General features: G+C 38.2%; 1 protein-coding gene across 3 annotated transcripts in view; it reads right to left on the reverse strand.

Moving 5' to 3' along the window:
• Window positions 1-16,776, reverse strand: part of ZNF407 (zinc finger protein 407) — a 377,771-nt gene that overhangs the window by 226,978 nt on the left and 134,017 nt on the right. For all 3 annotated transcript variants that reach the window (XM_019715496.2, XM_074339832.1, XM_019715504.2), the window contains exon 4: window positions 11,149-11,223. In XM_019715496.2, the coding sequence (XP_019571055.2) occupies window positions 11,149-11,223 (75 nt within the window). The remainder of the gene's footprint in view (window positions 1-11,148; window positions 11,224-16,776) is intronic.

A 16,776-nucleotide genomic window follows, 5' to 3' on the forward strand; every position in this document is an offset into this window, starting at 1 on the left:
AAGCCGCTGACATTTGCAAGGCATATGAACTGAGACCTTCAGAAAGCCCTATAGAATATACCTTCTCTCATAAAAGGTGGTCAAGTATTTCAGAAATAAAATCGTGACCCCTTAAGAATCTTAGTGATTCTATAAATATACTCTAAAATCATGAATAAAGCTATGGATTCTTCCAATAAGGAAAAAAAAGGACTCCGTTTCAGAACACCATTACTGTAGTAACATCACCCTAAGTCTCCACGACCCAAAGAGTGAATGACAAAGTCTGCCAGCGCACGTGTGTGAAGACAAAGGCACAACACACAGGACAGCAAGAGGAGGCCAGGCTAGCAGCATCCACCCAGCAGTGTCCACTGAATATTCTGGTGGGGCCTCGGCAAAAAGACAGGTGGACCTGGTGGCAGACGCTATGAGAACAACTCCACAGCAGTCACATAAAACGGGCATTCCAGAAGAAAGCTCTTAGTGACTGAAAGTCACAACTTTGTCTTTGGATTAACGTCCAGATTTTTTTCTCAGACAGTGTTGGAGTCGGCTCAGCACTCATAGGTAACAGGCACGGTCAGTCACCACCTGCCGGAATCCTGGGGTGTGTGTTCCTTCCTGAGATGCATGCATCTGTAAAGGCACTTTCTCCCGCTGAGAGCAGCACGCTTCCCAACCCTTCTCCTCTAAGGATTTCTTCACTCTGAAGAAAATGTTTCTCTAATGACATGGTCACCGTCAACTGTACATCATGCAAAGAAAAACACTTCCTAAAATTTCTAAATCAAGCTTTTCTCAAAACTAAAATCAGTTAAATCGCCACATGAGTTAACAGTTCACCACTGTTATTTCAGATAACTTTTTAAAGACTAATGATTTTCTACCAAATGACATTTTTGTTCAAGTCAGATGTTTTCCGTTCAGGGTATTACCAAGGAGAACCATCTCTTCAGCACTCAGTCAAATTTCCTCCTTCACTGACTGGGGTCCTTTTGTACCAGCTAGCAAACTAAATCAAAATTGTAAAAACCACCTTTTCTTTGTTTCACAACAAGCATGTGGATGTGGGAAATCATGGTCTTCCAACATGGATCGCCAGGCACAAAACAGGGCAAAAAATAATCTTTGTTTATCATTGGTCCAATCGTGGCCCCATCTTATTTTATTTATCAGTTCAATAATACAATGAACATCTGTGAAATTGCCACCAAAGCTGAGAACTGTTACATCACATTCCAGATTTTAATTTATCCCAGCCTTGTATTTCTACCTAAGGATGATTACATGCTTTGATTTTTTTTTTTTTTCTATTCACTATTTTCATTCCAACAACTGGATCTGTTTGACTGAACTGTTTGGTCTTAATCACTTCTTCAGAGGCATTAGGTACCTGTGACAAGCAGAAGGCAACGAATAAAGCAGTCCTGAGATCTGAAGGTTGGGTTCTCCCACCAGCCAGATTAGGAGTCCTGACTCACTGGTTTCCAAGCAGGTCCGACTCAAACCACAGCATCCACAGAAATTTAAATGATATCTCATCATACAGGCATCGACAATAATATGAATGTTAAATCGCAAAAGTCAATGCCTTACTGTGTAAGTAAAAGAGCTGTATGTGTGAAGAGATTTTCTTTAATCCGGTGAGGAACCCACAGCTTCTGCTGAGATACAGAGAAGGGGTCTCACCACTGACATGCTCTTTGGGGCCTTGTCCAGATTCAGAAAGAGCACCTCACCTTTTATTGGATTTACATGGCTGTTGTTCTATGCTAGTTTTTTCTTTCTTCTTTTTAATTAAAAAACTCAAAAGTTCACTGACACTGAAATATGTTCATATACTGCTATTACCATGAGTACTAGTAATAAAAATATTAGGCTAATCCCTTTGCTCAAATTTTTCTTCATGTTCAAAATTCAATTATCATATAAACAGTGTATTTTTTCAAAAAGGCAAAGGCATGAATTTTAAGACCTGATATCTAGCAACATGTCTACCACTTTCTATTTTCCAAAAATATATGACATTCACATTACACAATAACAAATGTGAAAAGAGAAAGAGACATTCTGAACGTAACAATGTACTGTGAGAAGGAACGGAAAAATAATCATCTTAATTAACTTCAAAGAAAACTTGGGTCTAATTTAAATTAAAAATTGTGTATATATGTTCTGCTGAATCTGTTGTTTCCCATAATTCTTTGCTCCACCAGATTAGCATGAAAAAGGTGGCACAGATACTATATACACCTCAGCAACTGAAAAGTTCTTTAATATATTTTTATCTAAATGCAAGCACTTTTTAAATTATAAAATGCTGTGTGTATATGTGTAGGTAGTATATCTTTTAAATTTGTGTAACTATAAATTCATGTCTGCTTCGCCATCACCCTAGGGAATGAGAACAGGTGTCATCCTAGGCATCACAGAAGAGAAGCTGAGAAAGCCACATCAACTCAGAGAAGAATGCACTTGAGGTTGACCCCATTAAGAGGTAGGCTGTATATAGTTACATAAAACTATGCTACTTTGCAAAACTCTTTTCATAATGTGACTGTAAATCATATATTAGACCAGCTAAGAAAAAAATGCATCTTGAAAACAATGTCAAGATTTTAACATCTTAAATCTATGAACATTCACTGAGTATCAGTCACCCTCTCTGCAAAGCTGAGACAGAGCTGGGAACTCGCCAACATGCCCTCAAGAACGGTCTACTATAGACAGGGTATTCACCCTTTTAAAAATAAAGGGAAAACACACCAGAGTGTGCTAAGTGCACACCAGCCTTCCGAGGAGTAAGAGTGCTTATACAGAATGGACATTCTAGGAGAGGATTTACACAGGAAGTGAGACAAAATCTGGAGAAATACAAACTGACCCCAGCCTAGAAGGCTGGTGACATGGCTTTCAGTAAGATAAGGGGTGTTAAAACTAAACAGAGTGTGCTGAGATGGCTTTTCATTTCACCTTGACCCGATTTCTATTAATATATCAAACTCAGTACGTGGTGCTATGTCTAGGAAATCATTATCCACAAAACAAGAAAGAAATGGATTACATTAAAACTCAACAGAAATGATTACTTCCCTGAAAAGCAGATCTCTATATTAACATCATATGCTAGTAACAGTTCTAATAGAATTCGGTTGACTTGTATGAAATTACCAATACTTGATGTTTTTAACCTAAGTGTTGATTTCATATGATTCAACCTTCGGAGGTGCTAATAACTTGTAAATATTGAGCGGCATCTTGGTTCTTTTCAAAGGGAACAAAGAATTAGCGGGAATGAGAGACAGTCGCTGTGTCTCAGGATTCCTGTAGGACCGATGTGTCTCATCCAGAGCATCACTGTCCCCGTTTTTCTCCTGTGAGTATTAAGGGTGAGAGTCGCACAGTATTTTGACCCTTTGTTTTCAGCTCACAATGTATTACACAAGTGACTTTAGGAGCAAGAAATCGGGCATAAGGGGAATCTTACGGAATAACCTATGTGATTCTTGATTTTCCCTATTGAACTCTAGCAGAATGAAATAAACACCGTTTCTCATCTGTTAAAATGGATGATCAAATTGCTTTGATCCAACTATACAAAAATTACTTCAGAAAGGTTGTAAGTTTCCTGAAAATTCCTCAGGAAAAATTTTAATCTTGGACTTTTATAAGCAACTACCAAGACGTCATGAATATAAAGAACCTCTCACAAAAAGTCAGTGCGTATAATGAAACTGTATAAAGTTGGTAATTAACCCTAATTGAAGGCTGCAGAGAACATACAGGCTTTTGTTCTTTTTAATTCTGGCTCTGATGGGAACTGAAGACAAGAGCTTAAGGCACATTTTAGTCAGAGGCCAGATGTATAAGCCCCAGTGTTCTAACAGTAAGTTAAGTAAAATAAAAAAGAGAACAGCCAAAAATATTCTAGGTGTTTAGTAACTATGTTTTCTTCTAGGCAGTTTATTGTCTCGGGTCTTAAGTTTGGGTCTTTGGTCCATTTTGAGTTAATTTTGGTGTATGGTGACAGACAGCAGTCTAGTTTCCTTTTTTGCAAGTGGCTTTCCAATTCTCCCAGCACCATTTATTGAACAGGCTTTCTTTTCGCCATTGCATGTTTTTGGCTCCTCTGTTGAAAATCATCTACCCACGGATATGTGGATTCATTTCTGGGATCTCAATTCTGTTCCATGTGGCTTCAAAGTCAAGAGAAGTAAAAGCAAAATAAACAGGACTATATCAAACTAAAAGGCTTCTGCACAACAAAAGAAACCATCAACAAAACAAAGAGGCAACCAACCGAATCAGAGAAGACACAAGGTCTGACAAGCAAGTTCGCAAACTTGTTGCAATGATGTTGATGTCGCTAACCTTTTTTGAAATCAGAGGGATTATTCACTGGAATTTGTACCAACTGGACACACAGTTAACCAAGTTTACAATTTGGAAGTGCTGAAAAGGCTGCGTGAAAAAGTGAGACGACCTGAACTTTTGGTCAACAATTCATGGCTCTTGCATCACGATAATGCACCAGTTCACACAGCACTGTCTGTGAGGGAGTTTTTAGCCAGGACACAAATACCTGTATTGGAACATCCTCCCTACTCACCAGATCTGGCCCCAATGACTTCTTTCTTTACCTGAAGATAAAGAAAATATTGAAAGGAAGACATTTTGATGACATTCAGGACATCAATGGTAATACGATGACAGCTCTGATGGCCATTCCAGAAAAAGAGTTCCAAAATTGCTTTGAAGGGTTGACTAGGTGCTGGTTTTGGTGCACAGCTTCCCAAGGGGAGTACTTCGAAGGTGACTGTAGTGATATTCAGCAATGAGGTGTGTAGCACTTTTTCTAGGATGAGTTTGCGAACTTAATTGTTGCACCTTTTATGTACTCCCCAGACAAATAATGCAATTACTTTACAAAAATGTCCACTGCAAAACTTGCCTCAATTTATGTGAAGTTCTTAGATCACTCACATGAAATGAAAATTTCCCAGGAAAGATAGAAAAACAGAACCAGAAATAACAGCAGTAAGTAAAACACGTTCTGTGAAGCCACCGTGCTTTCTGGAGGTGGGTTCCAATTTTGATGCTGAGCTTCCCAGCACTAAATATAAAGAGGAAAACTGAGTTACAGACATGATCCGCTAGTACCTGAGACCAAAATGACAAAAGTTGTTTCAGAAAGGCACAACCTCTCTTGGAATAAAGACCAGAGAGAAAATTGCCCTGTTGCATCTCACGAGGATGATAGGACATGTTCTGAGCACTAACTTTACAATAAACAAATGAGTTTTATAAGTTACTTCTTCAAACATTCCTACATTTCAGTCACTATCATAAAACTAAGTGCAAAATCATAAAGTCAATTTTATTGAAGGGAGGAAACAAAAACAATGCAGTGAAGAAAGGCAGCTCTCTCACGAGGGGACAGACTGAAGGATGAAACGGAGTGGAAGGAATGTGTATTCAGGACAGAAAGTAAATCATCTGACAGACACACAGAATCTGCAGCTTCTGAGGACACAGCTGAAGCAGGAGGACGCCTGCAGTGCTTCATGGCAGCTGAGGGACCCAATGACGTTCTGAGGAGGAAAAGTGGGTTTTCCATCCCCTCGGAGACGAGCCGTAAGCATTATCTGTACTAGGTCCAAATACCTCCCCGGAAGGTGCGCTAGGAACTTCAACAAATAAACAAAGAGCTGAATTCCCAACTTTCCAAACCACTGACACTTATTTTTGTTAACTTTCACCTGGAAAATCTGTAATGTACAAGTTATAAAATACGCATTTCAAGAAGAAAGCATTTCTCATAAAGCAACCAGAGGACATCTAAATTATCCATTTAATTTAGAAATACAGCCCACAAGCTGACAAGATAACTCTGGTGGAAAATTAAATACTGATCTCCTTATGTACCTTAATAAATTGTCAGTTTAAGTCAGGAAAATACAAAGGGAAATTTTCTAAAAATAATAACCCTGGCATTAGATGAATTGATGTGACTTCTATCTATCTTTCCATGTAGATGTAATTATTTAGCAGGCTGTCTGCTCAACCCCACTTTTTTACAATAAAACCATGTCAAATAATCATAGCATAGTAACTGCATACTGCATACTGTCTAGAGATGTCGCAATGGGAGAAGATAGAAGACAGGGCACCCTCAGCTCGTGCAACAGCAATATTAAGTCAATAAAATGTAACAGCCTCCCACTCATTAAAATAAGCAATCTGAAATAGAAAGAACTGATATGTTTTTTCCTGCATTTAGGCTCAATAAAGTTATTGCTGGTGTAAATATTTTTTAAAGCAGAGAGGAGCCCACAAACACTTTATTTTTCTTAATTTGGCCCTTCATGGAAAAGAAAAAAGAAAAAAGAAAAAAAGACCGCCACCCATTTGACTAAGGAAAGTGAGAGGGGAAGACCAGGAAGCCGTGTGTGACCTGAAGCTCAAGCCTGAAGCCAGGAAACAGGAAGTGGCTGCCAAGTTTTGTGAGGAACTCAGCAGAGAGATGATCTGAGGGACAGACAACACGGAACCACACATCTCAATGCATCTGTAAGAACTAGCTACCCATTGCAGTGATCAAACAGAAGACAGGATTTACCTTACAGGAAACCACAAGGAATAAAACTTTGAGGAAAACTACTGATCCTTTAATAAAATACATGCAGTAGTAACAATTTAGCCAAAAGCAAATTATTTCTTGAAAATGGACAGTAAAGTAACAACAGGAGCTAATCTCATTACTATAATAGACTCTCCTGAATTTAGAGTTTTTATACAATGTATTATTCTCTCTTGGAAAGTAGCCTAACTTTCTAATCAACCCAAAGTATCGCCAACAGTTTCAAAAAACTGTGTGCGTACATGTATATATGCTTTTCGGACAAATGGGTTTTGGGTGACATTTTCATGTTTTAAGAAAAAGGGTGAGGCTTACATCTAAACTGAAAAACTGGAAGCAACGCTTCCATACAATTTTACATATAAAAGTATTTGAGAAAAGAGAGAAATAAAAGGAGAAGAGATAGATGGCAGACGACTACCCCCAGGCCATGTCAGACATTAATGGTTTACAACAAAGTAGAACCAGCATCACAGCTGCCAGGACTTCTATCCCACAATGAGACTAGGTGATACTCAGCATGCATAAAGGTGGTGGGGGAAAGATTTTACTTCTCAGTAAGACTAAAGGTGCTGATAACGAAAGATGACTAACCAAAAGTCCCAAAAGTCTGATAAAGGAGGAGAAGCCAGCCCAAATGTCAGGACGCAGGTACCTGAAGGAGGCCTGAGGGAAACCCATTGGCCAGAATGAACATGGACCAGCCATGAGCCCGCGCCCAGGGTCTGAACACACCCCACAGCTGCGGTGGCAGTCAGAGACATGAAACCATCACAGACTCCTCCAGAATTGCTTCACAGAAAAAAATACTGAGGCATTGATCTGGATAGTCATCAATAACTGGAAGAACCAGATCCATTTCTTTGGATTGTGAAATTATTTAACTCTGAGACTCTCCGATGCACGCATCCGACATAAAGTCATTTATTGGTAAAAGCGGTTTGGGGATCACACCAGCCTCACTCCTGAGCTGCTGCCAGGGCAGGTATCTCCGATAGTTTCATATATCATGAAGCAACGCATCAGATCAGAAGTTCACAATGGGTCCTTTCCCCCAACTCCCCTTCACAGTCATTCAAAGCCCAGCTGAGTTCCAAGCACTGAACCAAGAACTCCATGGCTTTCCGTCGGAATGCGCATCTGGCTTTCACACAGATACACTTACTATGGCTGTTTCGGTTGTGATCACTGTAGAGAAGCTCATTTTTGCTAGATTACCGTGTTTCCCAGAAAATAAGACCTAGCGGGACAATCAGCTCTAATGCATCTTTGGGAGCAAAAATTAATATAAGACCCGGTCTTATTTTACTATAAGACTGGGTCTAATAGAATAGAATAGCCGGTCTTATTTTACCATAATACAAGACTGGGTTTAATGTAACATAAGTATAATATAATATAAGACTGGGTCTTATATTAATTTTTGCTCCAAAAGACGCATTAGAGCTGATTGTCTAGCTAGGTCTTATTTTTGGGGAAACGGTAATACCAGCGAATTTAAAGTCATAAAGATACTTTGCTTACTATATTACAAAGAGAATTATATATTTAAAATAGAAAATACTTTACAATGAACTTGCCAATTAGTTGGAGCTTATTACTCTGGAATGTGAATTGAATGCAGCTATTTAGTCATTTATATTTAAGTGTACAAAATTTCAGAAATACAGCAGTGTTCTACCTTGAAATAAGCGCATGCAAATTTAGGGACAAAAAAATATGCTCTTACACAAGCCATCACTTCAGGTGTTCACGGAGTCAAGAAAATATTTGAAATGATTTAGTTTTCAGTTGTTAATGACAGTCATGCTTACAAAATTTATTGGTTCATCAAACTATAGTGTAAGTATATGAATTTATATGTAATAAATTATCATATTTGCATATATCAGTGAAAGCACAAGGCCTAAATACTTGCAAACAAAATGCATTATTAATTTAATTGTCACAGCCTATTTAGCTAACTTCTATTACTATTTGCTATAATATGCAATGCATAAGAGGCAAGAATCAAATTCAAAACATAAAAAAAATAAACTGATTATACTATCCTGGAGAAATTAAAATATAGCAAGCTTGCAAAATTATAGCCAAGACATTAATGTTTTAAATAGGTAAGAAAAAAATGTCTAACTTAATTTAGAGAACAGTTATGCCCAAAGTGACGGTTCAACATGCTGATAAAGAGTTTCTTTGTTTCCTAAAACCATTAAAAGGCACTAATTCCCTCTCCAAAGAATGGAGGGAGGTGGAATGGAAGAAAGAGGGCTGCTGGTGTTTCCTATGCTGGGTTTTGGTACTTAAATCTTAGTGTTCTCCTGTCTGCTGGAAACTACACTGCTCTTGAAGTCGGGCATTCCAACCCCGCATTTCCATGGAGGAAGAGGCAATGCTCTATAAGCAGACAGCATGAACAAGAAGAATCCCGAAACATGGTGATTTTATCAGGAAAAACAATTCAATCAAAGATACTAAGTTTAGATGAAGCTGGACTACTTAGCAGGTGATAACTAGAAGATGGGGTGTACTTTCCCATTTGACATTCATTTCCTAATTTCAGGACAAAAATCATGCCAGTGATGGAGAAAATGCTTAACATATCTCAAAGGGGAGAAAGACATGCAACCTTTCTCTTGCCTCTTTCTACACTCATTTTACGTATTAGGGGCTGGAATAAGTGAACGCCAGCAAGAGAGTTCCTGGAATGCACAGCAAAAGGGAAATGGAAAAACCAACAGCACATCTGGGATTTTCAAACTCCTATCCTTATATAGAGGAAGTAGCTACTATTTTTAAAGTCTTGGAGAATAAACGCATGTATATATGTATATACATATATATGTATGTATGTGATGAATCTCATTAATATGAAACAATATGGACATTTATCCAAATTTTTAAATAATTTTTGAAATTATTTGCCTAAATAAAAGCAAAATGATACATTTGAGTTCACAACATGTATATTAGTTATATAGTAGGGAACTATTTTCTTTTTACTAATTATCTGATCTAGACTGTTTTCACTTAAATGCGTTCAGTGACTAAAACACCCTAAATACCTACATGGAAAAATTCTCAAGGTGAGAGGATGTAACTAGTGTGAGGAAGAGCACAGGAATTAGGCAGAAAAATAACAACTGTAACAGTTATTAAATGGGAGATACTGAATACATTGTTGTACATTCCTGAATCCCAGTCCTTAGAGCTACAAAACTGCAATAATAATACACTGTTAATAGAATGATTGAGATAATACATGTGAAAACAATGAGAACATAAAATTAAACATGTTTTGTTTCCACTTTCTTAAACACTTATGAAACATAAATTTGAACTTATGAAACATAACAAGTTCCAAATTACAATTTAAGTAACATAGAATTTTTTGAATTTCAAGAATAATGCAGTCAGGATGTGTTCAACATTTACATTTTGGCTGAAATTAAATAGAATGTTACAAAGTAGAAGAAACCAAAGGTAAAATGTAGACATATGTGACATCCCAATATTTAGACACAGTAGTCAAGTTCAAACGAAAATGCTCAAGAAACAATATGCCTCCAATAGAAAAGTTAAGTTAAATTCCTTGTAAACATAGAAAATACTGTAAGACCATTTAAAAATTTTTAAAAGGCAATTAAACATTTAAAACTATAGCAGAAGTGGCCCTAGGTTATGGAGTGCTAGAATAAATTGCAACATTATTGACGTTTTAAAATAGTATTAAAAAAAGCAAGTTTCCAGGAGTGTCTAGAATTTTAAGTACCATCCTGGAGGATTTAGGGAAAGTTGAAAATCTACCATGTCTTTGAAGGAAAAGGAGAGTGCTTGTACTAACTAGGTCTGAGTGAGTTGCACATTTTAAAGATTTAAAAATTTCAGAAGTAGTCAAGCTCACCTGGTAGCTGACATTACTATATTTCAGTTCACCTGATAAAAATTAAGTCTATGTGATGAAGCTAATTATGATACCGTAGCAAGGAAAAAGAAAACCTGGCAGTTGATGACATAATAATTGTAGTGTTATTTTTCATGACATGGCAACTGTAGTATTATTTTGGGGATGACACAAGATTATTTCTTTGTTAATATCAACCATGTTTAATTCTACCATGAGAATTTATGGTGGAATGTTATTTTAAATGTTATTTTAAAACCTCAAAATAAAAACATAGGGAAAAAATAGACAAGGTTAAGTTTTACATATTTATTTTAGCTCATTCCAATGCATTTGCAGAGGTCAATCCCCTCAAATGTAACTCTTCTACTATATTTCAAGGTTGTTTTACAAACTCACAAATTCAAAGTCCCTCAAATCCTTTAAAATATTTTACATTGTTTTCTTCTAGAATTAAAATATGACAGTAAATGGAGAATGGCATAAAATATAATTCAAAAAGACTACCACAAATGCAGCACATGTGAACAGACTTGATCAAAATTCTAGAAGTCACCTCATTAAGCAAATCCCAAAATGAAAACATAATTATATTGGTTAAATTTAAAAAAAGAATGAAAATTACCTTTCTTTTGGGGTGCCAACTCCATGTTTGCCTAGTAGGTGAGTATTTAGGTGTTTCTTCATTACAAAAGCAACCCTAAAAAAAAGAAATAACAGTAATTATAGAACCAAATCTTGACTCTCTGCTAGAATTAAGTACAAAAAGTATTTTAAAATCAATATTTAAAATCGGATGTAACATGAAAATGCACATTACACAGGCACTCTTGCTAAAGAGAAAACTTGCATACAGATACCTACAATACACTGCAATACTTGGAAACCCGGAGAAATAACTGACAAGTTTCATCTTATTTGAGTGTACAAATCTGACCAAAACAACGATTTTAGTTCTTTAGTCAATGCCTTCACTGTTAGTAAGCAAAATAAAGCAATTCCTCAATATAACATTCACTGCCCATCAGTTGGTCCCACACTTCAATCATGAAACAGCTTTAGAAACTGTCATTTTATTAAATATTTAAGAGTATATAAAAGAAAAAATGAATAGCTTTGACGAAGTTTCCTTAAATACGTGGTAATAATTTGAAGAGAGGTTTTTAAAAATTATATACTGTGTCTGCAGCACACACACAAAAAAGAAAAAATGCACTGAAATGCCAAGCAGATATCAATAGCTAAAACAAACAAAAAGTATTAGCTGACAGGCTATCTTATTTTAGACACACATCAGCTTACTTAATTCCATTCTGTTGACATAAATATGAAATGGACAGGAACCCGCAGCCAGTGAGCACATGGAGCCCCACTCTTCTTGATACAGTACGACATCAATTTAATCACACTCTGTGATTATTTAAAACAATTTAGATCTCATTCAGAAGCATCACACTCAAATGGCTCTCTTGATAAGAAAAAATAATTTTTCCTGTTGTAACTTTCAGTGTAAAAGGGCTTGCAAACATTTTTGTTAATTATGTATTACAGCTGTCCTTCATAAAGTTAATTACTAATAGCTGAAAGGCAACAGTCTATTTGCATATGTACATGAAAGGCATGACATATGCAAAAATATGATTTTAATTAGCATTCTATGATATGAAGGGCTACAAATCAAATTGGCATGTTATAAGATTCTTAACATTAAACACTGAATTCATCTGGACATGTATGCACAAACGAGCAGCATCAGACTGCAAAATACTGTGGCCTACGGAACAGACGCGTCAAAAGCCAGACTGAAACAATTTCTAAAACTGTGAACATTTATTTTCTTTACTTGTATGGTCTATTGTAGTTATTTTCGTACATTATTACAGAACCTCAGTTTTAAGGCTAAAAAAATATATTTGTATTTTCTAAATGACGATGATGTCATTATTCAAATAATGCACTTATATCCACTGAAAATGACATTCATTCCTTTTCATCTATTAGGTAACAATGATGGACAATATATGCTTTACATCTCTCAATGACTGATCACAGCATCAATCATTAAAATGGAGAAATAATAACTACATATAAACAATCAAACTGTGATGATATTAAATGCTTAGCAAAAATAACAGTTCAAGATGTTCTATATTAGTTTCTGCTTGATTTGGACAAAATAAATAACATTTTTCATTTCCTTAAAAGAGAATACAGTAATAACAAGAGTCCATTTAAGTCGTAACTTCCCTACTGTCCTCTATTTTCCTATAATTAAAAAAACATAAAGCTAACAACAAAGAGCCAAGGTCAAGAGCCCAAAGTTGCCAAGCACAGCTTATTTACACAACCGAGTACAGCTTAGGAGACCAGCGCTTAGAAACCACAGTGCAGCTTTTAAATGGAAAAATGTTATTAATTAAAATGTTTAAGGTGTAAGAAGTGAAATAAAAATATTACTCTGTGCAGGGGACAGACAAAAGTACATAGGAAGGGGAAGCTTCTCCCTAATATGGCACATGCCTACATTATCTGCTAAACATCCATAATACTAAATATTTAGAGGGATTACAAGTTTTAATATTAGGGGAAAAAATTTGTAATACTAAAACACACTCAGTTATAGTCAAATGCAAAATATGTATTCATCCAAAATCTGATTCAAAGTATAAATTCTTTAAATTTGGTCTAACTAAAGCACGAGCAGTGTAAAAGCCTCAGTATCACCTCCGCTGAAAAATGTAAGCTAAGCAGGACTGACTGAAATAAACTTGCCAGCCTACCGGGCATAACACTGCAGCAATTCCTGATCACCAAATGTAGCCTATTCTTCACTGCCAGCGTCACAGTATCATTTTAATATTTCTAACATAATAATTGTTTTGGAAAATTTATAATCTAGGTACCGCTAGACAAAAAACAAAAAGAATCCCAGATCTGAATCCATCTGATGGATCCCAGTGGATACTCACGCCACTATGCCTGCACTCGGTGTGGCACGTGCACTGAGCACCTACTACGAGCCAGCCAGGCAGGTTCTGCAGGTACCAGGTCAAACTGGACAAAGCTCTCCCTCCATGGAACTTTCAGTCCATAACCTGCAGCCTCTCAACAGCATGAAGCGGCACGAAGCCCACCCCACTCCTGCATGGGTACTGCCAGTCACGCATGTGTGCATTACTTCCTGCACTTAGTAGGACCTAATCCATGCAACAACAGTACTAGGCAGCTGTGGCGCATGGGTGACTAAACAAACAGAAGTCCCTGCCTCAGAAAACATCAAACCTAGCAAGGGAAATGGACAAGAACAAAAACTGAAACACAGAGCGTCCTAAATAGTGGTAAGGGGTAGGACACAGAAATCGAGAAGGAAGGTCTGAAATGTCAGCAGGGGATGGAAATTTCCCGTTTGGGTGACTCAGGAGTGTGATCTGTGAGTAAGAGGGTGGGGAGTCGGGCACGCAAAGGGGCAACGCCCACAAGGGCGGACCCGGAGGCTTGGGGTGCGTGCCCAGGGGGCCTGTCCTCAGACGTGAAGGGCAGTGAAGCCAAAGGCAGAGGAAGTCGGTCAGGCCAGCACCCCCCCCTCGTGGGCGATGACAGCCTGGGCTTGTACTCTGAGGGAGTGGACAGCATCACAGACATGTCGAACTCACATTGCAACAGGTTCCTCTCGTTGTTCTGTTTAGAATGGACTGAGGGGAGGGGAGGGCAGGACAGGGGAGAGAGAAAGAGGGATGAGTTAGCGCTCGTGTAATACTCCAGGCAAAGATGACAGTGGCTCAGACCAAGGACTGGCAGTAGAGAAGACATCTGGTCCTAGATACACACTTGTGACTGGTCCAGTCCTAGACACACACTCGTGACTAGAGCTGACCAGATGTCCAGATGGACTGGACGTGGAGTCAAAGGGAACACCCAAGACCTTGGCCTGGGAAAGACTGAGCTGTTAGTCTTTGGGACGTGATCAACGGGGAATCCCATTGACATCCATCAAAGAGGAGGGTGAACCTACTGGTCTTGAGTCTAAGGGCAAAATCCATGCTAGAAATATCCTCTCTGAGGCTCTCCATCTGGCCAGTGCCTGACAACCGAAGGGACACCTTGAAATAATGAAAAACAGTGTTTCTTAAATCTGATTGATTTCCAAGTATCGATAATTGCCTGAAATAGCATCACTTAAAATTGTTTTTGGTGTCAAAAGAACTGCACAATATTAACATTCACATCCTAGCTATAGATTTCTACTTTCAGTACAAAAATTTCATATAATACCTCCTAACTTTCAAAGAAATTTTCCTACACTATATATCAATAAAATCAAAACCTCCCTCTTCCTTGAGTTCCTTCGATTTCATCACTGGAGAATTATTTCAACTAGAGAGTCAGGGAAGATTATCTGAGTGACCTATTAAACACAATGCCTTGAATACAGAGAAAGAGACGTGAGATGCAAGGGCAGCCCGGAGCCGTGACCCACACATTCCGTAACACACTGTCCTAGGAAGCTGTTCCTGCAGGGACAAAGTCAGGTCTGCAGAGACTGCGTTCTCCTGAACTTGAAGAACGAGGAGAAGCAGGACGCTGTCCTGAATCTTTGCTGTTATTGGTTTCCCTCATCTCTCTAATAAGGTCAAAATGCCCCACAAAGACAGGCTGATAATATCCAACTAGAAAATTTCTGATTAGGCCAGGTTACAGTAAAGATACATTGAATGTGTTTGCTTTAAACAAGTTAAAATCTAAACACAGTAATGCAAGAACTTAAAAGAAAATGTCTAAGAACACGTTAACATATGACTATGATGCAAGACATTCACTTATTCTTTTGGTCTTACTGATGGACCCAATGGGTCCCCTCTACACCAGTGCCACACGCTTCCCAAATTGCTTGTCAGAACACAGGGTTCACTCAGTGAAAAGCTGGGTAAACTAAACAATAATATAACTCAAAGTTTTCAGTCACTGCTGAAGAAGGAGGGGAAAAATATGCCTCTTTTTATGGCTAATAAAGTATTAGCATTCTAAAAATGACCTTAAATAAAGACTATTTTTGTGCTATAGTTTTACATGTTAATTTCCATTTTCAATAGTATAGCTATAAAAGATGGATGGATCACAGGTTTTCATATTCCAGTAAGTGTGCGTTTCTCCTACTGACCTCACATCACAAGAGCATTGGCTCCTGGAAGACCTCTAACCTCCTAACCTCTGACACCTGCTGGGTTCCATGGCAGAGGGGAATGAAGGCTGCAAATCAGCTGACTTTAAAGTAGGGAAATTGTCCTGGATTACCTGGGTGGACTCAATGTGATCACAAGTTACCTACACGTGTTGGAGGGAGACAGAAGAAAGGAGTCAAAGAGAACAACTGTGACAGGGGTCAGACAGAGCTGTGCTGCTGGCTTTGAAGACGGAGGAACTGAACCACGAGCAGGAATGCGGGTGGTCTCCAGGAGCTGGTGTGTGGACTGTCTTATTCCGTAAGGACCACCTCGCTGTGGTTTTGGGCCCCGTTGATGAACACTAGCCCAGTGTCCTATCATTCCTCCTGCATTTATTAGCGGCCACCCTTCCATAAAGGACGTCAACATTTCCCCATCTCTCTGTCCTATGCTCTCTCTCTCACCCTCACTCTTTCAACAGCATTTTAAATGGACTCTTAGATTTTCATTTTTTTATGCCATGTTTTATAATCAATTACCACAATTATGCTTTGTAATTCTCAAACTGCCCGCAAACCAGCCAGTGGAAACCCCCCGAGGCTGGCTATTGGGTTCTCTAGACATCCGTCCTCTAGGTGTCCGGGCATGTGCTTATCTTCCTGCCAAGGTGTTCCAGGCCACTGTGTCCTGACTGTGCTGCAGCCCTGGAACCAGCCCCGGGGCCTTATGGAAGGAGTGCACTGACAAAGCAAGAAGAAGGTGCTCACTGATGACCCTGCCGGGGATCACTGAGCCCAAGCCCTTTCAACGTACAAGCTAGGGAATGAACAGACACACAGATAAATAAATATATGGGGAGCAGAAAAGGAAATACATACAGAGGAGCACGACTGCAATGTACCAAACACTGTAATGGGGTCCAGGAGTGTTCATTGTAACAATCAATTGTATCTTTTCATTATTCTGAAATGTTCTATATATTTTCAAGTGACACACAAAGACATTTCTGTAAATAAATCACATTTGTCTATGAAAGCAAAACTGTCTATTCAAGTCCTTCGTCTTGTGATTCATGAAGGTGTAAATGTACT

This window comes from Rhinolophus sinicus, linkage group LG09 (genome assembly GCF_036562045.2).
Source record: "Rhinolophus sinicus isolate RSC01 linkage group LG09, ASM3656204v1, whole genome shotgun sequence".
NCBI classification, from domain to species: Eukaryota; Metazoa; Chordata; class Mammalia; order Chiroptera; family Rhinolophidae; genus Rhinolophus; species Rhinolophus sinicus.